Source organism: Leucopleurus acutus (assembly GCF_964270905.1).
Source record: "Leucopleurus acutus genome assembly, chromosome: 3".
Taxonomy (NCBI): domain Eukaryota; kingdom Metazoa; phylum Chordata; class Mammalia; order Artiodactyla; family Delphinidae; genus Leucopleurus; species Leucopleurus acutus.
The window spans coordinates 113,525,837-113,551,928 of NC_139145.1; the positions used below are offsets into that span (position 1 = coordinate 113,525,837).

The 26,092-nt window shown below is 35.2% G+C and overlaps 1 protein-coding gene across 2 annotated transcripts in view; it reads left to right on the forward strand.

The window, feature by feature from the left end:
• The window catches only part of HOMER1 (homer scaffold protein 1), a 126,672-nt gene extending 105,057 nt beyond the window's left edge, over positions 1-21,615 (forward strand). For both annotated transcript variants that reach the window (XM_082836373.1, XM_082836372.1), the window contains 2 exons: positions 82-162; positions 18,690-21,615. In XM_082836373.1, the coding sequence (XP_082692499.1) occupies positions 82-162; positions 18,690-18,878 (270 nt within the window). In that variant the 3' untranslated portion in view covers positions 18,879-21,615. The remainder of the gene's footprint in view (positions 1-81; positions 163-18,689) is intronic.
• Positions 21,616-26,092: the final 4,477 nt, after the last annotated feature.

The following is a 26,092-nucleotide window of genomic DNA, read 5'->3' on the forward strand; positions in this document are numbered from 1 at the left end:
ATAATTTCAGGGAAAAATAAGGCCTTCTCTCTCCTTGATATAGTTAAAATATTGTTAAAGACATTGCTCTACTTTTTCTAGGAAATAGAAAGATTAAAACAAGAAATTGATAATGCCAGAGAACTACAAGAACAGAGGGACTCTTTGACTCAGAAACTACAGGTGAGCTATAATAAAATTTTTTATTCATTTCTGCATAAGTGAGAGTCATCAATCATTCTTTCACTTAGTAATGACTTTTTTTCTGCAACTCCGTTTTATAGGTTATTGGTCACTTTTCTTTTCCAGGACTTCTGATTCATGCCTGATCATTGATTTTTCAAAAATTACTTGATAACTTCATCTACATAGCTTATCATCATAGACGGTCATTTTATAAATTGTCATTAGTAAATTATTTTAGAAATGTCTACTTTTTAACATAAAAAGTACTCTGAACTTAAAGAAAATTTCTCAAATGGATTATATTCAGTTTTGGAATTCTCGTTTTTTTTTTCACTCTGAACTAATGTATGAATTACAGCAATAGTTGTGCCCTAATGGAAATCAAGGTAGTGTTCTTTTTCTTTCCTTGCCCTAACTAATTTTACTCACTTTTCTCTGCATAAATATTATGCTTCCTGACTCTAATTCACATATACATATCCTTTTCAGTGGTAATCAGCCTTGGTTGGGGAAGATTTCTCAAAATTACAACCCAAATCTCCTGCTGCCAGCTCAGGCACTTTTCTTATAGCCCATGACCTCAAGAAGGGTCAGGACCACTTCAGGGTTTGGAGTAGTTATAAATGTGTGTATGAAGTGATGAATTTGGGACAAAGGGTGATAAATGGGACCTGGAAGCCTAGGATTGGAAAGAGTACCTAGATTATTATAAGAATGACCAACATTTATTGAGTGCTTATTATGTACCAGATACTGTGCTTTACTTATATTATGCATTTATGCTTATTATGCTTAGCGTCTTATTATGCTTAGCGTATTATTGGAAGAGACGAGAATTGGAAGAGATGCTGAAAGTGAACGTCTCTTCCAATAATATTATGCATATTATTATGCATAATATGCTTATTATGTACCAGATACTGTGCTTTACTTATATTATGCATTTAATCCATAGAATTCTATTAATTCTATTAATAGAATTCTATTAATCCATAGAACAGTCATATGAGGAAACTAAGGCTTGGATAAGTTAACTTGTCCAACCTACATTTAAATGAGCGCAAATTCTGTAACAGAGACCCTTCATAAAACAGTTTCTTTATATGAAATGAGATATTTCCTTCTTTCTCTCCCATCACTGACTTTCAGCAGTCTGGGAAAAATGAAGTTGCTTGTTTTGGTCTGCCCTATTAAACAGTGTTCCTATATTTAACCATTTGTGTAGATTAGTGGTTCTCAGCTAGGGGTAGTTTTGTGCCCCAGGGGACGTTCAGCAATGTATGGAGACATTTTTGATTTTCGCAGCTAGGGTAGTGGAATTGATATTTAGTAAATTGAAGCCAAGGTTGCTACTGAACGTTGAATTATCCAGCCCAAAATTTCAAGAGTGCCAAAGTTGAGAAAATCTTGGTGTAGAATTAAAATATGAAGCATGTAATCAGGGCTGGAAGAAATGGGGGAAATGCAGGCTAGTTTTGTCTTTTGTTTTGGTTTGGCTCCCATTGTTTAATTACTTGCTTTGATACAGGCAGTTGCTAAGCACTTACATATATTAGCTCTAACTCTCACAGTAACAGGTGTGGTATCCCCATTTTCAAAGAGAAGGCAGCAGTTTAGAGGTGTTAACAAGTTTAATTAAAGCACTTAGAAAGTAGTGAAACCTAGATTTGTTTTGATTCTAAAATCTCTGTTCTTTCTGCATTACCACACTGTTTCAGCAGCCAAGCATCCAAGCCATCCCTAACAATTCTTGGGAAATTTTTTTTCAGTTATGTATACATTTACATTGTCCCAGAGAAACCAAGAAGTGATTTATTCATATCAAACTTCTAAATGTATTTCATCATTGATTGAGCAGTAATTGAATCTTACAGCTGGCACCTAGAATTGTGACTGTCAATTCTTACCTGCTCTTTCACTGAATATCAAAAATACTTATCAAAACAGCCTACCTGGAATAGGACAGGGAAACTTTCAGAAAACCTAAGGGTGAATTCTAAAAGGCCAAGCCACAGAAATAACCTGTATTTTTTCCAACTTGAAGAAAGTTCCTCCTTTATAGCCTGGCCCCTCCTACCTAAAGATCTGCTTGTCAAAAGTTCCAACACTCTTGAACCTCCATTCATAAATTCAGTCCAAAAAATTGGGATCATTAAATATTTGGAATGGTAGAGGAACTTTGAAATTGCAGTGCATGGATTTGGATTGTAGGTATGGATATGGATAAAAAATTTGTAGTTATGGGTAAATTAAAAATAGTATGATATGATTTTTCTAATTTGCAAGTGTTTTTTTCCTCAAATGTCAATGTGACATATGCTCATTGTAAAAAATTTAGAAAAATGTAATTTAGCAGGGAAAGAAACCCCATAATCCCATCATCCTAAGGCAAAGTGTTTAGAATTTTCTTCCCCCAATGTTTCTTTGGATAACTTTTTCTTTATGTGAGACATATAGATACCAATTTGTTGTCTTACTTTCCTAACAACATTTTGTCATAAGCTGCATATGTTATATGGCTGTATAGTGTTCTCCTGTATAGATATACCATAATTTTCTTCCAGCATTCTTACAGGGATGGTTATTTGTTTTCAATGTTAGCTATAGTAAATAATGTCATAATGAATCTTTTTACATAATCCTTTCTCATTATTTCTTTAAGATGAGCTTTTTAAGAAGAATTACTAGTTGTAAACGTTTTTAAATTACTTATGCTGAGAAATTGATGTCAGGAACAGCAGGATACCCTCTGGATATTGGTCTCCTGCCATCTTTGCTGTCTGATAAGGAACAAAGGAGTAGTTTACTATTTTTTTAGTATTATCATTTTTTGATTACGAATTTTCCATATGCTTATTGTCATCTTTCTGTATCTTGAAGGCACCAAGTACATTTTCACCTTAGAGTACCTGGCGTATCCTTGCCTGGAGGTCTGAGCCCCAAGATCTTCAAATGCGCTGGTTTCTAATGTAATTTACATCTTGGCTCACATGTTAATTTCTCTGATTTCCCAATTTAAGCACTACTTTGCAGGCCGCCATGCCCGCTTCCCCAGTATTCTTTATAATATTACCATGTCTTATTTTCCTTGTAGCAGTCATCACCATATGAAATGATCTTGGTTTTTTTTAATTTTTAAAATATTTATTTATTTATGGCTGCCTCGGGTCGTATTTTTGGCATGCAGGATCTTTCATTGCAGCATGTGGGCTTCTATGTAGTTGTGGTGCGCGGGCTCCAGAGTGCGCAGGCTCAGTAGTTGCAGTGTATGGACTCCAGAGTGCGTGGGCTCTGTAGTTGTGGCACGTGGCTCTCTAGTTGTGGTGCACAGGCTCAGTAGTTGCAGCATGTGGGATCTTAGTTTCCTAACCAGGGATCGAACCTGCATCCCCTGCATTGGAAGGAGGATTCTCAACCACCAGGGAAGTCCCAATGATCTTGTTTTTTTAATTTATTTTTAAACTTTTTATTTTGAAGAAATTTCACACTTACAGAAAAGTTGCATGAATAAGACAAAGATTTTTCATGTACCTTTCACCCACATCCCCCAGATGTTAACATCTTTGCCATATTTGTTTCGTTTTATCATTATGGAACTCTCTCTGTATATATTCATATTTTTTTCTAAATGTTTGAGAATAACTTCCAAATATGCCATCCCTTTGCCTCTAAACACTTTAATGTATATTCTTTTTTTTCATATTTAATTTTTAAATTAATTTTATTGGAGTATAGTTGATTTACAATGTTGTGTTAGTTTCTGCTGTACAGCAGAGTGAGTCAGTTATAATATACATATCCACTCTTTTTGAGATTATTTTCCCAAATAGGTCATGACAGAGTACTGAGTAGAGTTCCATGTGTTATACAGTAGGCTCTTATTATCTGTTTTATAGAGAGTAGTGTGTATATGTCAATCCCAGCCTCCCAATTTATTGCCCCCCTTTCCCCTTTGGTAACCATAAGTTTGTTTTCCACATCTGTGACTCTATTTCTGTTTTGTAAATAAGTTCATTTGTACCATTTTTTTAGATTCCACATATAAGCGATATCATATGATATTTGTCTTTCTCTGTCTGACTTCACTCAGTATGACAATCTCTTCAATGTTTTTTCTAAGAGTAGGACAGTCTCTTAGATTACCATCAAAATCAAGAAATTATCTAAAGACTTTATTCAAATTCCCATAATTGTCCTAATAATCCTCTTTATAACAAAATTTTAAAAATTGTTTTTCTGGTCCAGGCTTCATTCCAGGATCACAAGTTGTATTTAGTTGTCATGTCTATTTATTTTGTTGTTTAAATTGTCCCAGATTTGGCAAGTGGGAACCTTTTTAATCCTGCTTCTGTGTCCTTTGGATGTGACCCTATCATTTAAAGAACTTCATGTTTTAGCTCAACTAGATATTCCTAGTTGTATTTATCAGCTTCAGCCTTGAAATTAGCTATTTCTTCAAAGAAAAATTTCTTTTAGCAAAGTTTGGCGTTTAGAAACCAAGTTCTGGGCACAAGATATACCTTTTGCTATTGAGATGTCATTGTTTCTAGGCCCTATTAATGATCAGAGCTAGAAGTACACACATAGCACATTATGTCCATTACAATAGCTATATCGAAAAAAAACAAACCTGAAATCATACTCATACCTCCTGCTGCAGTCCAGTACTATGGAGTTCATTTTAGCCTTCCCCATTTTCCTGTTAGTAACTCCTTTCCCCAATATTGTTATAAAGCAGAAACTAACACACCATTGTGAAGCAATTATACTCCAATAAAGATGTTAAATAAATAAAACACACAAAAAAGAAACCACAATATGTTTATTTGCTTGCTTAGCCCTTGAAAGCACAGAAAGTAGTTTCTAATTCATACCACTGCCAAAACAACAACAACAACAAAACCCTACTAACTAGAGATCAGTATTCTTTTTGTCCTTAGCCTGTGTTCAAAAGTTAGGTTAGTTCTTCCACTCCCCCTTTTCAATTGGTTAGTTATTCATTTGAAACACATTTATGTTCATTTGTATCTTATTATATTCCATTTTAGTTTTTTCTTCCCCATTCTTTATTTTGTATTTGTATGCATTTACAGAGCATATGAAACAATTAACATGGTTCTAAAAGTCAGAACTATTCAGGAAGATATCTTCAGGGACACGTCATCCTGTCCAATCCAGTCTACCCCCATTCTTGCCCCCCATTCCCGGCTGCCCCCGTGGTAACCAATCTCATTAGTTTCTGGGTTATCCTTTCTGTGTTTCTTTTTACACAAATGAACAGATATGTCTCTTTCTTAATTTCCTCCCCTTTTTTTCCTATACAAATGGTAACATACTCTAGATTACTGTTCCGCACTTTGCTTTTTTTTAATCTAAGGTATGTCCTGGAAATCACTCTATGTCCTGTCAGTTCATAGAGAGAGACCTTGTTCACTCTTTTTTTTTTTAGCTGTAGAGTACTTCATTTGCATGTGTGATAGTTTTTAAAACCACACTCCTTTATGTGGGTATTTAGGTTGTTTCCAGCATTTTGCAGCAGTACTACAATGAGTAACCTTATGCCTAGGTGTTTTGTTATTGTTGGAGGTGTATCTACAGGGTGAACTCTTTGGAGTGAGACTTCTAAGTGAGAACATCATGTAGTCAAATTCCTCTCCATGATGGGTTGTGCCAGTTTTCCCTTGTATCATCAGCGTGAGAGAATGCCTGTTTCTCCACAGCCTCACCAACAAAATGTGTTCTAGTACTTTTTTAACTTGTGGCAATGTATGATAGGTGGGAAATGATAGTTTTAATTTGTGTATCCCATATTATGAGTGAGATTAAACATCTTTCATAAGCTTAAAGGCCATTTCGGTATCTTTTTGTACCTATATAGATTGTGTATTCTTGTCTTTGCCCTTTTTTGATCCTTCTTCCACAAAATTTGAAGAGTTCTTTATATATCTGCAATTATATGTTACACGTATTTTCTCCCAGTTTGTAAAAGTTTTTGACTTTGAGTAAGATGGTGGTGGTGTTTTATGTAGTAGTCAAATATACACCATTCTTTTCTTTCATTGCTCTAGCTGTCAATCATAGTTAGATAGCTCTTTTCCAAACTCAAATCATATGGGAATCCATCCATATTTACCTTTAGTACTTCTGTGGTTTCATTTTTTACATTTAGATCTCTGAGTCATTTGGGGTTTGTCCTTCTGTGTGTGGTGTGAGATATGGATCTAACTTTATCTTTTTCCAAATGTCTATCTACTTATCAGTACCATTTATTTAAAACTTTATCCTTTTTTTCCAGAGATTTTAAATATTCAATTTCCATGTGTGTTCTGGTGTATATCTGGACTTCCTATGCTATTCTACTAGTCACTCTTATGTATTCCTAGTACCACACTTCTTTAATTGTAGAGGCTTTACAGTATGTTTTAATATCTGATAAGGCCAATCAGTCCTCATAGCCTTCCTTTTTCATTGTTTTTTAATATATTCTTACATGTTTATTTTTCCATACAAATTTTAGTATTAACGTTAGTACCAATTTTAGTGTCAATGAAAACTTTAGCTCTATAAAAAATTTCATTGGGATTGCTTAAAATTTATAATGCTAGTTTAGCAGAAGTGTGGTTTCCATCCTATCCAAGAACAAGGGATGTCTTCTTATTTGTCCATATCTACTTCTGTGTTTTTCAGGAGCATTTTAGGGTTTTCATGCTGTGAATTTGTCATGTTTCTTGTTTATTTGTAAATATTTAATCTTCTTTTCTTCTATTGACAATGGAGTTTTCTCTACCATCTTATCTTTTAATTGATTATTGTTTATATATTGGGTCGGCCAAAAAGTTCATTCGGGTTTTTCCGTAAGATGTTACGGAAAACTGGAATGAGCTTTTTGGCCATCCCAATATATGAAAGCTGTTGAATTCTGTTTGCTAATTTTATATCCCTCTACCTTACTAAATTATTTCATTGTTTGAACTAGTTTTGTCATTTATTCCATTTATTCTCTAAGATTTCCTAGGTATACTAACATATATTCTGCAAATAGAAATAATTTTACTTCTTTTCTTCTAGTTCTTATGCCTCTATTGATTTTTCCTGTTGAATTACACCTGTTAAAAATACAGGTACAGAGGTGGAGTCAAGATGGCCTACTAGAAGGACGCAGAATTTGCGTCTCCTCACAACTAGGTCACCTACCAGGCACCAGTGGGGGACCACGGACACCTAAGGGGACGGGAGGAACCCCCAGTGACCGGCTTGCAGGATCTCGGTTCCCAGGCCGTAGGTCGGGCCCAAACTCCTGTGGTGGGAACTCCAAGTCCAAACTGCTGGACTAACAGAGAACCTCAGACCCCAGGGAATATCAGTTGGAGTGAGGCCTCGAGCAGGTCCGCATCTCAGCACCAAGTTCCGGCTCTTTCCAACTGACTGCAAACTCCAATGCTGGACATCTCAGACCAAACAACCAGTAAGACAGGAATACAGCACCACCCATCAAAAAAAAAAAACAAAAATGAAACGACAAAAAAAAATGTTACAGATGAAGGAGCAAGGTAAAAAACTACAAGACCAAATAAATGAAGACAAAATAGGTGACCTCCCTGAAAAAGAATTCAGAGTAATGATAGTAAAGATGATCCAAAATCTTGGAAACAGTATGGAAAAAATACAAGAAACACTTAACAAGGATCTAGAAGAACTAAAGAGCAAACAGACAGTGATGAACAACACAATAGGGAAATTAAAAATACTCTGGAAGGAATCAATAACAGAATAACTAGGCAGAAGAACAGATAAGTGAGCTAGAAGATAAAATGGTGGAAATAACTGCCAGGGAGCAGAATAAAGAAAAAAGAATGAAAAGAATTGAGGACAGTCTCAGAGACCTCTGGGACAACGTTAAACACGCCAACATTCGAATTATAGAGGTCCCAGAAGAAGAAGAGAAAAAGAAAGGGTCTGGGAAAATATTTGAAGAGATTATAGTAGAAAACTTTCCTAACGTGGGAAAGGAAATAGTCAATCAAATCGAGGAAACACAGAGAGTACCATGCAGGATAAATGCAAAGAGAAACACACCGAGACACATATTAATCAAACTATCAAAAATTAAATACAAAGAAAAAATATTAAAAGCAGCAAGGGAAAAACAACAAATAACATACAAGGGAATCCCCATAAGGTTAACAGCTGATCTTTCAGCAGAAACTCTGCAAGCCAGAAGGGAGTGGCAGGACATATTTAAAGTGATGAAGGGGAAAAACTTACAGCCAAGATTACTCTACCCAGCAAGGATCTCATTCAGATTCGATGGAGAAATTAAAACCTTTACAGACAAGCAAAAGCTAAGAGAATTCAGCACCACCAAACCAGCCTTACAACGAATGCTAAAGGAACTTCTCTAGGCAGGAAACACAAGAGAAGGAAAAGACCAACAATAACAAAGCCCCAAAATTAAGAAAATGGTAATAGGAACATACATATCGATAACTGCATTAAATGTAAATGGATTAAATGCTCCAACCAAAAGACATAGACTGGCTGAATGGATACAAAAACAGGACCCATACTTATGCTGTCTACAAGAGACCCACTTCAGACCTAGGGATACATACAGACTGAAAGTGAGGGCATGGAAAAAGGTATTCCATGCATATGGAAATCAGAAGAAAGCTGGAGTAGCAATTCTCATATCAGAGAAAATAGACTTTAAAATAAAGACTATTACAGGAGACAAAGAAGGACACTACATAATGATCAAGGGATCAATCCAAGAAGAAGATATAACAACTGTAAATATTTATGCACCCAATATAGGAGCACCTCAATACATAAGGCAAATGCTAACAGCCATAAAAGGGGAAATCGACAGTAACACAATCATAGTAGGGGACTTTAACACCCCAGTTTCACCAATGGACAAATCATCCAAAATGAAAATAAATAATGAAACACAAGCTTTGAATGACACATGAAATGAGGTAGGCCATTCCATCCCAAAACAACAGAATACACTTTCTTCTCAAAGGCTTATGGAACATTCTCCAGGATAGATCATATCTTGGGTCACAAATCAAGCCTTGGTAAATTTAAGAAAATTGAAATCGTGTCAAGTATCTTTTCTGACCAAAACGCTATGAGACTAGATATCAATTACAGGAAAAAAATCTGTAAAAAATACAAACACATAGAGGCTAAACAATACACTGCTTAATAACCAAGCGATGACTGAGGAAATCAAAAAATTCCTAGAAAGAAATGACAATGAAAACACGACCACCCAAAACCTATGGGATGCAGCAAAAGCAGTTCTAAGAGGGAAGTTTATAGCAATACAATCCTACCTCACTAAACAAGAAACATCTCAAATAAACAACCTAACCTTACACCTAAAGCAATTAGAGAAAGAACAAAAAAATCCCAAAGTTAGGAGAAGGAAAGAAATCATAAAGATGAGATCAGAAATAAATGAAAAAGAAGGAAACGATAGCAAAGATCAATAAAACTAAAAGCTGGTTCTTTGAGAAGATAAACAAAATAGATAAACCATTAGCCAGACTCATCAAGAAAGAAAGGGAGAAGACTCATCAATAGAATTAGAAATGAAAAAGGAGAAGTAACAACTGACATTGCAGAAAAAGAAAGGATCATGAGAGATTATTACAAGCAACTGTATGCCAATAAAATGGACAACCTGGAAGAAATGGAAGAAATTCTTAGAAACGCACAACCTTCGGAGACTAAACCAGGAAGAAATAGAAAATATAAACAGACCAATCACAAGCACTGAAATTGAAACTGTCATTAAAAATCTTCCAACAAAAGCACAGGACCAGATGGCTTCACAGGCGAATTCTATCAAACATTTAGAGAAGAGCTAACACTTATCCTTCTCAAACTCTTCCAAAATATATCAGAGGAAGGAACACTCCCAAACTCATTCTCTACGAGGCCACTATCACCCTGATACCAAAACCAGACAAAGATGTCACAAAGAAAGAAAACTACAGGCCTATATCACTGACGAACATAGATGCAGAAATCCTCAACAAAATAGTAGCAAACAGAATCCAACAGTACATTAAAAGGATCATACACCACGATCAAGTGGGGTTTATCCCAGGAACACAAGGATTCTTCAATATACGCTAATCAATCAATGTGATACACCATATTAACAAATTGAAGGATAAAAACCATATGATCATCTCAATAGATGCAGAAAAAGCTTTTGACAAAATTCAACACCCATTTATGATAAAAACTCTCCAGAAAGTAGGCATAGAGGGAACCTACCTCAATATAATAAAGGCTATATATGACAAACCCATAGCCAGCATCATTCTCAGTGGTGAAAAACTGAAACCATTTCCACTAAGTTTAGGAACAGGACAAGGTTGTCCACACTCACCACTATTATTCAACACAGTTTTGGAAGTTTTAGCCACAGCAGTCAGCGAAGAAAAAGAAATAAAAGGAATCCAAATCAGAAAAGAAGAAGTAAAGCTGTCAGTGTTTGCAGATGACATGATACTATACATAGAGAATCCTAAAGATGCTACCAGAAAACTACTAGAGCTAATCAATGAATTTGGTAAGGTAGCAGGATACAAAATTAATGCACAGAAATCTCTTGCATTCCTATACACTAATGATGAAAAATCTGAAAGAGAAATTAAGGAAACACTCCCATTTACCTTTGCAACAAAGAGAATAAAATACCTAGGAATAAAGCTACCTAAGGAGACAAAAGACCTGTATGCAGAAAACTTATTATAAGACACTGATGAAAGAAATTAAAGATGATACAAACAGGTGGAGAGATATAGTATGTTCTTGGATTGGAAGAATCAACATTGTGAAAATGACTGTACTACCCAAAGCAATCTACAGATTCAATGCAATCCCTGTCAAGCTACCACTGGCACTTTTCCCAGAACTAGAACAAAAAATTTCACAATTTGTATGGAAACACAAAAAACCCCGAATAGCCAAAGCAATCTTGAGAACGAAAAATGGAGCTGGAGGAATCAGGCTCCCTGACTTCAGACTATACTACAAAGCTATAGTAACCAAGACAGTGTGGTACTGACACAGAAACAGAAATATAGATCAATGCAACAGGATAGAAAGCCCAGAGATAAACCCACACACATATGGTCACCTTATCTTTGATAAAGGAGGCAACAGTGTACAGTGGAGAAAAGGCAGCCTCTTCAATAAGTGGTGCTGGGAAAACTGGACAGCTACATGTAAAAGAATGAAATTAGAACACCCCCTAACACCATACACAAAAATAAACTCAAAATGGATTGAAGACCTAAATGTAAGGCCAGACAATATCAAACTCTTAGAGGAAAACATAGGCAGAGCATTCTATGAGATAAATCACAGCAAGATCCTTTTTGGCCCACCTCCTAGAGAAATGGAAATAAAAGCAAAAATAAACAAATGGGACCTAATGAAACTCAAAAGCTTTTGCACAGCAAAGGAAACCATAAACCATAACCATAAACCACAAACCATAAAGGTGAAAAAACAACCCTCAGAATGGGAGAAAATATTTGCAAATGAAGCAACTGACAAAGGATTAATCTCCAAAATTTACAAGCAGCTCATGCAGCTCAATATTAAAAAAACAAACAACCCAATCCAAAAATGGGCAGAACATCTAAATAGACATTTCTTCAAAAAAGATATACAGATTGCCAACAGACATGTGAAAGAATGCTAAAGATCATTAATCATTAGAGAAATGCAAATCCAAACTACAATGAGATATCATCTCACACTGGTCAGAATGGCCATCATCAAAATATCTAGAAACAATAAATGCTGGTGAGGGTGTGGAGAAAAGGGAACCCTCTTGCACTGTTGGTGGGAATGTAAATTGATACAGCCACTATGGAGAACAGTATGGATGTTCCTTAAAATACTAAAAATAGAACTACCATACAACCCAGCAGTTCCACTACTGGGCATATACCCTGAGAAAACCATAATTCAGAAAGAGTCATGTACCAAAAGGTTCATTGCAGCTCTATTTACAATAGCCAGGACATGGAAGCAACCGAAGTGTCCATCAACAGATGAATGGATAAAGAAGATGTGGCACATATCTACAATGGAATATTACTCAGCCATAAAAAGGAACAAAACTGAGTTATTTGTAGTGAGGTGGATGGACCTAGAGCCTGTCATACAGAGTGAAGTAAGTCAGAGAAAAACAAATACCGTATGCTAACACATATATATGGAATCTAAAATTTAAAAACTGGTCATGAAGAACCTAGGGGCAAGATGGGAATAAAGATGCAGACCTGCCAGAGAATGGACTTGAGGATATGGGGAGGGGGAAGGGTAAGCTGGGACAAAGTGAGAGAGTGGCATGGACATATATACACTACCAAACGTAAAATAGATAGCTAGTGGGAAGCAGCCGCATAGCACAGGGAGATCAGCTAGGTGCTTTGTGACCACCTAGAGGGGTGGGATAGGGAGGGTGGGAGGGAGGTAGATGCAAGAGGGAAGAGATATGGGGACATATGTATATGTATAACTGACTTACTTTGTTATAAAGCAGAAACTAACACACCATTGTAAAGCAGTTATACTCCAATAAAGATGTTAAAAAAAGAAAAAAAAACCTAAATGTAAGGCTAGGCACTTTAAAACTATTAGAGGAAAGCATAGGCAGAACACTGTATGACATAAATTACATCAAGATCCTTTTTGACCCACCTCCTAGACAAATGGAAATAAAAACAAAAATAAAAAATGGGACCTAATGAAAGAAAAGCTTTTACAGAGCAACAGAAACCATAAACAAGAGAAAAAGACAACTCTCAGAATGGGAGAAAATATTTGCAAGCGAAGCAATGATAAAGGATTAATCTCCAAAATATATAAGCAGCTCATGAAAACTGCTCATGAAAACAACCCAATCCAAAAATGGGCAGAAGACCTAACAGACATTTCTCCAAAGAAGATACACAGATTGCCAACAAACAGGTGAAAAGATGCTCAACATCAGTAATCATTAGAGAAAATCAAAACTACAATGAGGTATCATCTCACACCAGTTAGAACGGCCATCATCAAAAAATCTACAAACAATAAATGCTGAAGAGGGTGTGGAGAAAAGGGAACCCTCTTGCACTGTTGGTGGGAATGTAAATTGATACAGCCACTATGGAGAACAGTATGGAGGTTCCTTAAAAAACTAAAAATAGAACTACAGTACAATCCAGCAATCCCACTACTGGGCAGGTACCCTGAGGAAACCATAATTCAAAAAGAGTCATGTACCACAATGTTCAGTGTAGCACTATTTACAATAGCCAGTACATGGAAACAGCCTAAGTATCCACCGACAGATGAATGGATAAAGAAGATGTGGCACATATATACAATGGAATATTACTAAGCCATAAAAAGAAATCGAAATTGAGTTATTTGTAGTGAGGTGGTTGGACCTAGAGTCTGTCATACAGAGTGAAGTACATCAGAAAGAGAAAAACAAATACTGTATGCTAACATATATATATGGAATCTGAAAAGAAATGGTTCTGATGAACCTAGGGGCAGGACAGGAATAAAGACACAGACGTAGAGAATGGACTTGACACCGGGAAGGGGAAGGTTAAGCTGGGACGAACTGAGAGAGTGGCATGGACATATATACACTACCAAATATAAAATAGATAGCTAGTGGCAAGCAGCTGCATAGCACAGGGAAATCAGCTCTGTGCTTTGTGACCACCTAGAGGGGTGGGATAGGGAGGGTGGGAGGGAGGGAGACTCAAGTGGGAGGGGATATGGGGATATACGTATGCATATAGCTGATTCACTTTGTTTTACAGCAGAAACTAACACTACACTGTGAAGCAATTATACTCCAATAAAGATGTTAAAAAAAAAAAAAAAGATCTCATGCACTGAGAAGTAAACAAACCAAAAATACAGGTACAGTGTTAAACAATAGTGGAGGTGACAGACTTCTCTTGTTCCTGATCTTTGTGGAAATGCCTCTAATATTTTTCCATTAATTGAAATGCTGGCTTTACCACTAAAATATAGGTATCTTACCATATTATGAGAGTGGCTAATTCCTATTTTCTTGAGTGTTTTTACCACAAATGAGTGAACTTTGTTAATAGCTTTTTTAGTATCTATCTAGATAATCATAGTTTTTATCCACAGATCCATTGATATGGTTTATTAATGGATTTTCTAAAACTGAACCACATTTGCATTCCTAGAATAAATACCACTTAGCTGTGGTGTATCATTTTATTAATGTGGTACCAGATTTTTGTTCCCTATTATTGACAGTTTTTACATGATATTCATTTGTAATATTGGTCTGTAACTTCCTTCCATTTTCAGGTGGGGGCTGAATTTATAAGATTTAGGTAGCAAGGCTATACTAGCTTCATAAGATAATTTGGATGATTTTGTTTATTTTCTATGCTCTGGAATAACTTATGTCATATTGGAACTGTCTGGTCTTTGAAAGTTTAATAGAACTTCCCCTTGAAACCATCTGGGCCTGGTGCTTTTTATGGAGTAATTCCATGATTACTCTCTATTTCTTCTGCAGGTATTGGACTGTTTAAGCTTTACATCTGGGTTTTCAAATATTCAGTGGGAACTCTTATAATTTCTTATTTTATATAGGTTTTTTCTTTCTTAAGTAATGATATGTCTATTTTAAGCTTTTTGCGAAAGGAGATTTTGACTTATTAATTAGTGTTACTCTTTCTGTCCTCTACCTAATGAATTTTTACTTTTATCTTTATTTCTGCCTTTTGTTTTGGTTTACTTTTTTATTGTTTTTCTAGCATTTTGAGAAGGGAATTTAATTCCTTTATTTTCATTTTTATTTATTTGTGTTTAAGGCTATAGATTTTTCTCTGGTCATTGCTTTCATGTGTCCCATAGATTCTGACAGTGTTTCCATTATCATTATTTCTTGAAATTCTGTAGTTTTGGTTTTATTTCCCTTTCACGCTAGAAGTGTTTAAAAGAACGTGTTTTAATTTGCTTGTGGAAGGGCCTTTTAGTTTTATGATTTAGTTACTTATTTCTAGTTTTACTGCATTGTGATCACAAGGGTTTGTTTATGTAATGTCTGCTTTGCCTAATTTACCGATTTTTTGTGTAATCTAGCATATGATCAATTTTACGAATGCTCTTTATTTATTTTGTAGTTTAAGACTTCTATATCCTTACCTTTTTTGTTGTTGTTCCTCTTGATCTGTCCTATATTGAGAGTGGAATATTAAAAGCTCTTATCAGTGTACTTTTTTCTATGTCTCCTTAGACCTCCTGTAGTTTCTACTTTATAAAGGTGGCTACTGTGTTTCTTGGTACATAAACATAATTGTTAAATCTTCATTGTGTGTTGTCACTTTTAGCATTAAAGGTGTCTTTCTTTGCCACTTTTTCTACCACTATTACAACCCCTGCCTGGTATACCTTTGCCCATATCATAATTTTTGGTCTTTCTAAATGAATTTCCCAGTGGAAGGACCATTTATTTTATGATTAGCTATCCCCAAAGTCCCTTTCTCTTCTTTTTACTCTCAGAAGTATGCCTTTCCAAGGTTGCCTTCTCGAGTGTCCTATATACTGTGAATTCGCTTCTTGTAGGCTGCTCTGGTCTACCAGGACTTTTTGTTTTCCACCAGTATTTTGGCACTTTCAGTGGTCTTTCTCTTTCTTTGGATTATTAGAGTTCAGTCTTAGGCCTTTCATTCTCCTCTTCCTTCTTCTGTGCATTTCCCCACAACCCTGCCTTGCCCTCTGCGAAGAGAGTAAGAACTTGAGAAATATCTTTGCTAGAAACTGGTGCTTATATCTCCTAATTATAGGTAACTTGAAGTTTGTATTGTTCTCTTTCTTCTAGTTGAAGTTGTGGAATTCGTGTCATTTTTTTTGTTCTTATTATTGGTTTACACAGTTTGGAAAGATGGTTGAAAGATTTCAGTGCACACAGTGATTTCCTCAGTTACACAGACGTCTGTTCTGTTGACTTCTTTGTTACCAGTATCTTCCTTCTAGAATGCATGCTCCATCAAAACAGGGCTCGTCTTTATTTTCTACTTTATCTTCAGTGCTTAGTATGTAGAAGACACTCAGTAAATAATTGTTGAATAACTTCTTCTTTAACCCATTTTTCTGTTGAATTATTAATACTTGTTTTGATGATTTATGTCATGTTATATATGAAGGTTAATAATCTAATAGAACAATAATTTATCTTTTAAGAGTTTAAGGTGTGAATCAGATATCAATAAAGACAATTTTTTGTAGCTTTTATTTAGATTAAATGATGCAAGATTTAAATTTATAACCTGACCTGGTCCCATTGATGGTGGTAATAATTGTCTACATTTTTTTAATCACTGTAGTGTTGTAGACTCCATATCTAACAAATACAGAGCATTTGTATTTATATACTTTCAGTTACTGCCTTTTAAAGCACTCAAAAGGGATTTAGCAAATTCTGGCCTTAGTGCTTTATCTTGGTGCCCCTGGCATATGCTCACATATGGGTAAAGGGGAAGGGGAAATAGTAGCCCAAAAATGATAATAAGCAGAAGAATGAGTTGGGAGGGAGAATAAAAGTCAAGAAGAAGGGATGGAAAATATAGACAGAAGGTAGAAAACTGGGACATGCCACCAATCAGTTTGCTTCATACTGATCCTGGGTTGTCTGTTCTTCCTCTGGGATCTTATTCTCTGCCTCAGAATAGACCAGCACCAACATCATTGTATTGGATCCCTTTTGTTACGGGCCTAGTGAAATTCCTCCATCAGAGAAATGGCTTAGAGCACAAGACTCCTGGAGAGAACAGCTCAATTTTAATAGCTGAGGGAATTTGGTGTTTTGCTTGCTTCCACTGAAAATGGTTGGATGTTTCATTGATTGGCAAGGAGAACAAGGAAGCCTTTCATTTTTAAGGACGGCTTTAGAGGGCAAACTGGGTGGTGCCTGGTGAAGTGGGTGTTTTCTAGTGAATGACATTTGGTCTATTTTTACAGTTGGAAACATTCTACAGTACTCTTAAGCTTATTGTTTAAGCAGGCAAGAGAGCATGCTGTGCAATCATGAGTGGAATTTTTACATTTGATCCCAGGGTCTGTTTTCTCCCCCATAGTTTAGAGCCTCCATGAACTTGGCTTCTGAATTTATAAATATTTTATTGGTTTCAGAATCTGCTCTCAGTTTACTTATCTTCACCTTGTAGATTATTCAAAGGAAAAAGATTAGAAACATACCTGCTTAACATCTAACCGTAAATACTTTAAGATTAGATTGGAATTCCCTAAATTCTTTCTTTATAAATCATTATAACTGCTTTCTTCCTTTTTTTGTATTTGCCCAGGCTCTTCCGACTCATCTGTGGTGTCTTTTTGCTTGAGCTTTGCTCTTAGTTAAACATGTGAATATTTCTTTGTGTTGAGAATGCTAGCTAAATCAATGGTTACTTTCTTATATGTATTCAAGTCAGTTTTCCAATTATTTTTCTCAAAAGCTTAATTTTGCTGGTATTATAGGACAAATACATTTTGGAAAGAAGTGCTCATAATCCCAACAACCGGAACTGTTTCCCATTTTCTGTGTGTACTTTAATTCCTATTGTTTGTCCTCATGCATACTAATTTTTGCCTCGTTGCAGTGTGCTGCTTCATGTTCTGTTATTTTCATTTAACGTTTACCAGATTGCCTTTCAATAATTTTTTAAAAACAATCTACTGTCCTTCAGATATATAGTAACTTCTAAATAATTTTTAAGTATGCCAGATTTTATTCTGTTTAAAAAGTTAAAAATTTTTTTGTTGTCATGAACTTTTACTTCCCTTTTGTCATTTTTTTCTTTCCTTAATCTGTAGTATATTGGAATTGTTAGTTGTATAATTCTCTTGTATGTACAGTTATTATATATCTTCACTACAGTTTTTAGCAGGTGAGCTATATTCTCTACCGTATGCATTCATTTGATATTGAGGCGAAACAAAGAATAATTAACATATTCAGAGGATCCTAAAACCTTATTTGAGTCATTTTTCTTCTCTACATCTTTCTCCAAAATTTCCAATAAGGAGAAAAAATTAATTTGTCTCTTTTTCTATGCCTTCTTTCATCTGAGATTGCTAACAGTTGTGCCAGAGGAAAAGAACATGGGCAGAAATAGAAAAGAGACGCAGATAATCCACAAAATGGGTCTTCATCCGATCTCAGTATTTGAAGTGCCTAGACTAGTGTTGCCTGGCACAAAGCAAGCAGTCAGGAAATTTGTGTTGGGGGGACAGATGTATTCATGAACAAGCCAATCAATAAAACCACATGTATTTCTCAGATGGCAAAATCTAAAAACCTCCTTAAATTGTATTGAGACTCAGAAGGTCATCCTAATTATCAAACTGCATTAACTACCACAATATTAGTCATAACAAAAGTTATATTGTTTAAGTCTTAAACTGACACACATATATATATCACACTTTTGTTTCTAAAGGAAGTAGAAATTCGGAACAAAGACCTGGAGGGACAACTGTCTGACTTGGAGCAACGTCTGGAGAAAAGTCAGAATGAACAAGAAGCTTTTCGCAATAACCTGAAGACACTGTTAGAAATTCTTGATGGAAAAATCTTTGAACTAACAGAATTACGAGATAACTTGGCCAAGCTACTAGAACGCAGCTAAGGAAAGTTAAATTTCAGTGCCAATTGATTAAAAAATATACTGTCTCTCTTCATAGGACTGTTTGGGCTCTGCATCAAGATTGCACAAAAAATTTGAATATCCCTTGTCCAGGAGGAGGATCTTTTGAAAATTGGAATTGTATATTTCAGTGTAAATTTTAGAGTTCAGCTTGTAGCTAGTTGGGGAAAAAGAGATGAAAAACTTGAACTACAGATTACCTCCATGTATATTATTGGCCATAGTTAACTAGAAAGTTATAAACAGACACTTAATACAATCTTTTTTTCTGATATTAGCCAATGGGAGAATTAACAAATGTCTGGGTCACATCCCCTTTTTGTGTTCAACACAGTGAAGGTTATCTGCTTTTTAAATTAATTTATTTATGATATCTAAAGCTGTGTTTTGTGCAGAAACTTAGTGATGAAAGCCCTGTCTTTTGTTGTAATCTGAATAATTTCTCAGGATATTTTTGCACTGCTGGCAGCAGTGCCATTACCAATTAATTCTTGCCAGGAGTGAGAGTGAGCTGCATCTTTAATTGAAACATACTTACTATAACTGGGTGTATAGAGTTCTTCCCTTTTTTTATACTGGAAGATATTTCACTCTGGTGACCACTCTGGTACACTCTGGTGTTCTCTAATCTTGTCTGCTGTATAGTTTACTTTTCCATATTGATTCCATGTATTTATGAGAAGATATTGTCTCCCATTTTATTACACATTTTAAAGCCAACTAATGAAGGCAGCTGAGTCCCTCCAAAATTTTTCTTTTTAAATTTCTAATAAATTTGACACACAGTACTGAAATATAGCAGCCCGTCACTGGCGGTCTGGTCTAGCAATGTTAAGTATATTTACAGAATATGCAGTTACATTTATTTATATATTTTGCAAGAAATCTTTTCTGAATGATTAATGCATTTCAATTTACAAATAATAATGGTTGTTGGGAAACTGTTTATTATAGATCATTTTAAGGTGTATAGCTATTTTAAAGGCGATCCATTTCCATCGAGCAGCCAATCAGAGGACTATTGGGATTGGAGCCGTGTACTCTGTCTGGGTCTTCACATCAACCACGTCTCTAGTCAATCCTCACAAGGCAATATTCTAAACTGTTAACTAGGCATTTCAAAACAGGAATTCAATTCAGCGGGCTCTTCTCAGTGAACAGGATTTAATGTTGTTTTGAGGTAATTTTAAAGGACTTTCAGCAAACATGCATTTCTTTATATATTTCTTTTAAGAAACTGTTTTAAAAGTAAGTCAAGTGCTGTCTAGTCTGCTTATGGAGTAGGAACTGCATCAGAGTCCATATATTCTTGCTGTCCAATGCTTGTGACGTTGAGGAGGGTTCTTATTTAAAGTGTATGCTTGAGTATCTGACTCCATGGAGTTTACAAATGCACTGACTTTTTGTTTGTACCCCAAAACAGTTGAATTGTTAAGTACAGAATTAAGCTGGTTAATCAATTTGTAACCATTTTTTCACTCACAAACAGCTAATCAACACTAGACAGTTTTGTTTTATATATATGTATGTGTATGTATGTAAATACATACATATTAATTTATATTAGAGTGAAAAATAAATGGTTTGTTTCTAAAGTTAGTTTCTAAAGTGAGTTTTCAGGTGTCTCTGAAAAGTTTATATCAGACACTTAATCATCTTGTATTATATGTGCTATGATATCATGTAAGTTACCTCCATCTATTTTAGGGTATTTGCCTCACCTGTTTATAATAGGGAGGATAATTTAGGTACACAAGCTCAGAGCTATTTCTCTGATAAATCAGGTAATAAAATTTATTTGATTGATGGAATTTTGAAGTAGATGTGATTTTATCCATCAGTTTCTGAGTAACAGAGCACCAGATTTTAATTAAAATAGGGGATTTAGCACTAGGGATCAGGAAATTTGGTTATGAAGAGTTAAAAATTCAAAAAAAAATAGGACAAGCTGTTGAAATGGTAAGTGAATTATTTTAATGATGTAATAAGATATTTTTAAATTTTGACATAGTTGTCATTTAATGGGAAAATAACTCACCAAAATGTCTCCACTTGAATTGTATTGATATATGAGACATCTGTAATTCAATATATACATATACTCATATGTATATACAGAAAATTATTTTTAATATTTTCCTATGGACATGAAATCTAAAATTGGAAATTTTGTGAGTTTTTTCCTTTCCAATAGAGTCTAATTTTTTCTTTTTTTAGTGATTCAACAATTTCTTGAGGGCTGCACCTTTAAATTCCCAGCTTGTCATTAGACGTGTACAGTATATGGGATAAGGTGGACACAAGTGCACATATAAATAAAATTTTCTTATTAAGACTATTTTAAACATTCATTTACAGTAGGAGAGTATCTAGAAATCATCATCTACAAGTCATAATTAGTTTGTGTGCCTACTGTAGTTTTCTTCATTTCTGTATTATATAAATAAAAGTTTGCATATTAAAATTTGATTTTTCCCAGAGACAAGTATTATATAATGTATATTTAGATCAAACTGTGGTAATATATTTATCAGAAAATAATGTTGGGGACTATAGCCTGAACATGTGGACTTGAAGTGACACAGAAAAGGAGAGCAGAGATTGATCCCATTGTGTGTAAGTTATTATAACTATGAATTCTTGTACAAAAAAACAATTGAAAAAAAGAAAAACAAAAATACAGTTTTTATTTTGAAATACATTTGTTGTTCTCTGGAGAATGTATCTTTTTTTCCTTCAGTCTTTTACAGATACTTTTTGAAAAGCATTTAAGTGATGGCAGCATTTACTTAAATCTTACAGGTGCTACTGGATTTTGCATTAGTGTGTTATGTTGTGAAATCCTAACTTTGACATAAAAGGTTTTATAAGTATTTCCCTGCCTGGAAAATTAGTTTTTGTTTCTCCTCTCTCTCTCTCTCTCTCTCTCTTTCTTTCTTTCTGTCTTTTTTTTCCTCCCCCTTTCTTTCTGCAGATTAAAAAAAGTTCATGAAGTTGCATCCCTCCTGTCCCTAATAGAAGAACTCCAGCACCACCATAGATTTAAAGTTTTGCTGTCATTGAACTGTTGGGAAGCAGTTAGAGGAAAAACTTACACCTTTTTTTCAAGTGGAACTAAAAGAGACACTCAGTTAAACCACCACCACCTTTTAAAACTCATTTCTTTGCCTTGTTAAAATTAAATGTATTCTTTCACATGTGTGCTCCGGCCTCCCATGTTTTTACTTAACTCTGGAGTATGCAGCTCAGCTGCTGTCTCCTCGCAGACCTGATTTTCTGTCAGCTCTGGAATGCGAGGCAGGCCATTTGGGAAAATGTGTTTGGTGGCAGTGGTTTCTTGTTTTCTAAAGAAATCCTTTTGTTTATTTGATATCAAATAATTTTAACATCCTGATATTCAGTGCTTGAAGCCATGAAATAGTCTTCATTGAACTTTTTTCTTCTGGGTATTTAACATTGTTCCTTTATCATTCATGAAGTCAATTAATTTATATAAATCTTAAAGAGGAAAACTTTCAGGTAAGAAGTAGTTGAGAAAGACACATTTTTTAAAAATTTCTCAAGTAGGATACTATGCTATAGTAAGTATTTGTTGAGAAGATAATTTTCATGTGAGAAAATATTGTAAAAATTACTAGAAAAGGATCATTTTAGAATGGAAACAGATGTATCATTCACCTTATTCTAAATTGTGAAAGTGTATTTTTAACTAATATTCATGTTAAATTGGACCTTAAATTTTTATGGCAGTTTTTCTCTATGGGAAACCAATATATAGGTGTCACACAAATAAGCATAGTTAATGAATTAAAAGAAATGAATGTTTTTCTCTTTTTGTTTATATATTGATATTACCTAGTAAAGTAGCTACAAGTTGCTAACAATTTTATCCAAGGAAAAACTCAGTCAGCACTACACTGCCAAGTGATTTCTGCTTAGTATATTAGATAAAAAAGAATTGAGTTATTTTTACCAAAAACAGGTGACCCAGGGAGAGAAATTGCATCTAGAATAGGGGAAAGGCCATAAGCTCCCAACAGATTTCTAGTCAATTCGTTGATCTCTTTAAGTACGCTTTTTATCTTTTAGATTAAAGGACACATTCCAAAGGCTACCAGAAGTGTATGTGGGTAAGGAGAGGATATTTTTTTTGTGAAAACAAAGCCAGCAAAAAGAGTAGGAGCGTGATGACTTCAGTTTTTATCTAAGACACATCAGGGTAGCCAGAGTCACAGGAAGTTCTATTTCCTACCTTGCTGCTGCTTTTAACTAAACAAGTTGGGACTGCCCTAGTGAATTTCAAAGGCTTTCAGAAGATCCTGTCATTATTGTCTGTCAGGATTTATAACCTAATATAAGACACCTAGCATTCAGACCTCACCATTCCATGGGATTCTGACCTACTTTTGTCAATTATTTTCACGTCAGATCTGCCCAGGGACAGAAATGTTGCTCTGTTTTCTCCTAATAAAACCAAATTAAGATGACAATGGGTGCCCACCAAAATTAAGCCCATTTCTGTAATATAGAAAAATTTGTGGGTATTTTTTCTAACTACATTCATGATTTTATCTTGTTATCTGTGTTTTATAACTATGTTACTATATATGCATATATATATATATATAGTAAGTCATATCTATATGACTTGTGTATATGACTTATTTGATTGTTATACCTTAAGTGGAATGACTGTTTCAGAAAACAGGGCTAGAAAGCAGACGTACTTGAAGTAAATGCTTTCTCAACAACTTCAGTATAAAATGGAATAGAAATGGGTGTTTGTTGAATATCTGCTATGTGACAGGCACTGTACTAACTGTTTGACATTTCATTTCTACGTATAGGGTCCCTGCCAGGGGTTTTCCTTTGGAGGGGGGATGAGGGAAAAAGGCTCAAATGATTGCACCTGCTATGTTCCCACAGCAGTCAGTCTGGTCATCCAGTCCACTGTCAGAAGGTGGACATCTTACTCATGTTGCTGGTACCGTTTTTCCCTTGAGCTTGCCTGTCTAGAATATCTCTGTTAGGACACTTCTTAACTATATATTTTATATTTGCTCTTCTTGAACTTCTTCCTTCAGGCTCCTTTAGTGTTTACAATGCTTGTCATCATTCAGTTGCAAGTCATACTTTGTTTGCAGGTGTTATGTTTATGCAATATGTTTTACTCCCCAGTTTTTTTAAACTTACAGGCTTCAGATAATCCAAGGAAAGTACGTTTCATATGCAGAATTTCAGTCTATAAAATTTAAGTAGCAAACTGTTTATAAAGGCCTTGGGAAGACAATTTATCTCTTAAGTTCCCTGATGAAATAAGTTGTAAACCTGTAAAACTCATCCTCCAACACTAAATAATAGTTCAGCAGGATGTGGGTTTTGCAGTCAGTACTAGGTAACTTTGTGGTCAATTCTGTTTCCACAGAAGTTAAGGCCTCTGTGACTGATCAGGCCATTAGATCATTTACAGAAGTGACTCATGGCCCTAGGTTCTTTAGATGGGTGGTAGCCCTCAATTAAATGGAATCATATAATATTTGTCTTTTTGTATTTGGCATATTTCACTTAGCATAATGTTTTCAAGGTTTATCCATGTTGTGGCTTATGTCAGAATTTCATTCTCTTTCGATGTTGAATATTCCATTGTATGGATATACCACATTTTGTTTATCCATTTATCTATTGATGGACATTTGGGTCATTTCCACCTTTTGGCTATTGTGAATAATTCTGCAGTGAACATTCATATACAAAGATTTGAGTCCTACTTTCATTTCTTTGAATATATACCTAGGAGTGGAATTGCTGGATCATATGGTAATTCTATGTTTAACTTTTTAAGGAAGGGTTGGGTTTGAATTGAATTAATTAAAAAGACTCATAGAGCAAGTTGCCTTCTCATTGGGAAATCACAGTTGTGGGGTTAGTATTTTGTTAATAGGTCTGTAAGTGATCCATTGGTCTCTTAAGTCATGCCTTCTATTCTCTTACCTAAAATATTTGTTGAGCACCTGGTATATCCCAAGAATAGAGACACAAGAGAGAAGCTCATACTTCAGTGCAGGACACAGACAGTTTACAGTGCATAAGTACTCTGATCAAGAGGACTAGCATGAGGGAGCCCAGAGGGAAGAAGAGTCAAGAAATCTTTTCCAGAAGAGATGATACCTAGCTGAGTTTGGGTGAGGGAGTAAGAGCTAGCTAGTTGAAGGGGTGTGAGAGAATTGCAGAGAATGTGTCGTGTGTAAAGGCTTAGAGGGATGAAAGCATTGAGACATTTAGAAGATTAGAATGGGTTAGTACACTGACACACAGGGTGTTAGGGAAAAGTATATGGCAAAAGGTGGTGATGGAGGAGTAGGCGAAGGGTAGATCAGGAAAGACTTTGTAAGTCATATAAAAGATTTGGGTTTTATTCTGAAGAAAATCTAGAGATATTGAAGGATTTTTTTTTTTGTAAAGAAGTGATATAGTGTTAAAATATATGGTTTAAAAGTCTAGTTAGTTCTGCAAATCATAGTAGTCCCTGTTGAGAGGCTGCTTTATGGTGGTTGTACTGGGATGGAAAAGGTGAAATGGATTCAGAGAGTATTGGGGAGGTAGAATGAGTGGGGCTTCTTGGTGGAATCAGTAGATGGCAAAGAAAAGAGAAGAATGTAGGATGATTCCTAGATCTCTTGAGTTGGACAGCCAGGTGTTACCATCCCATTTACTCAGACAGTGAATTCAACATGGGGAAAGGGTTAGTTCTGGTGGCGGCAAGACAAAGCAAGATGAATGATGGGTTAGATCTGTTTTGAGTTTAAGATGCCTATGGAATATCCAAGTAGAAATGTAGTTCTAGTTGGAGCTTAGGAGAAAAACATGAGCTGGAGATAGATATTTGGGAATTGTCAGCATATGTATTGATAATTGTAATTGAGAGCATGAGAAATGGGGAGATTACAAGATGAAAATGTCACTTTGAGCCAGGTACAAGACAAGAGCTTGTGAAAGAGACAGAAGGAATGACCGAGAGCAGTGAGTAGACAGAGTGAGGGACTCGTGGAAGCGCAGAGTAGCCAGATTTCACACGCGAATAAATAAATCAACAAATCAACTCATGTCTTGAGGCCATGATATTCCAGCTGTGTTCTGTTGAGACTCTTCATTAATATTTGATAAATATATTTGAACATAAAAAATTAAAAGCCAAC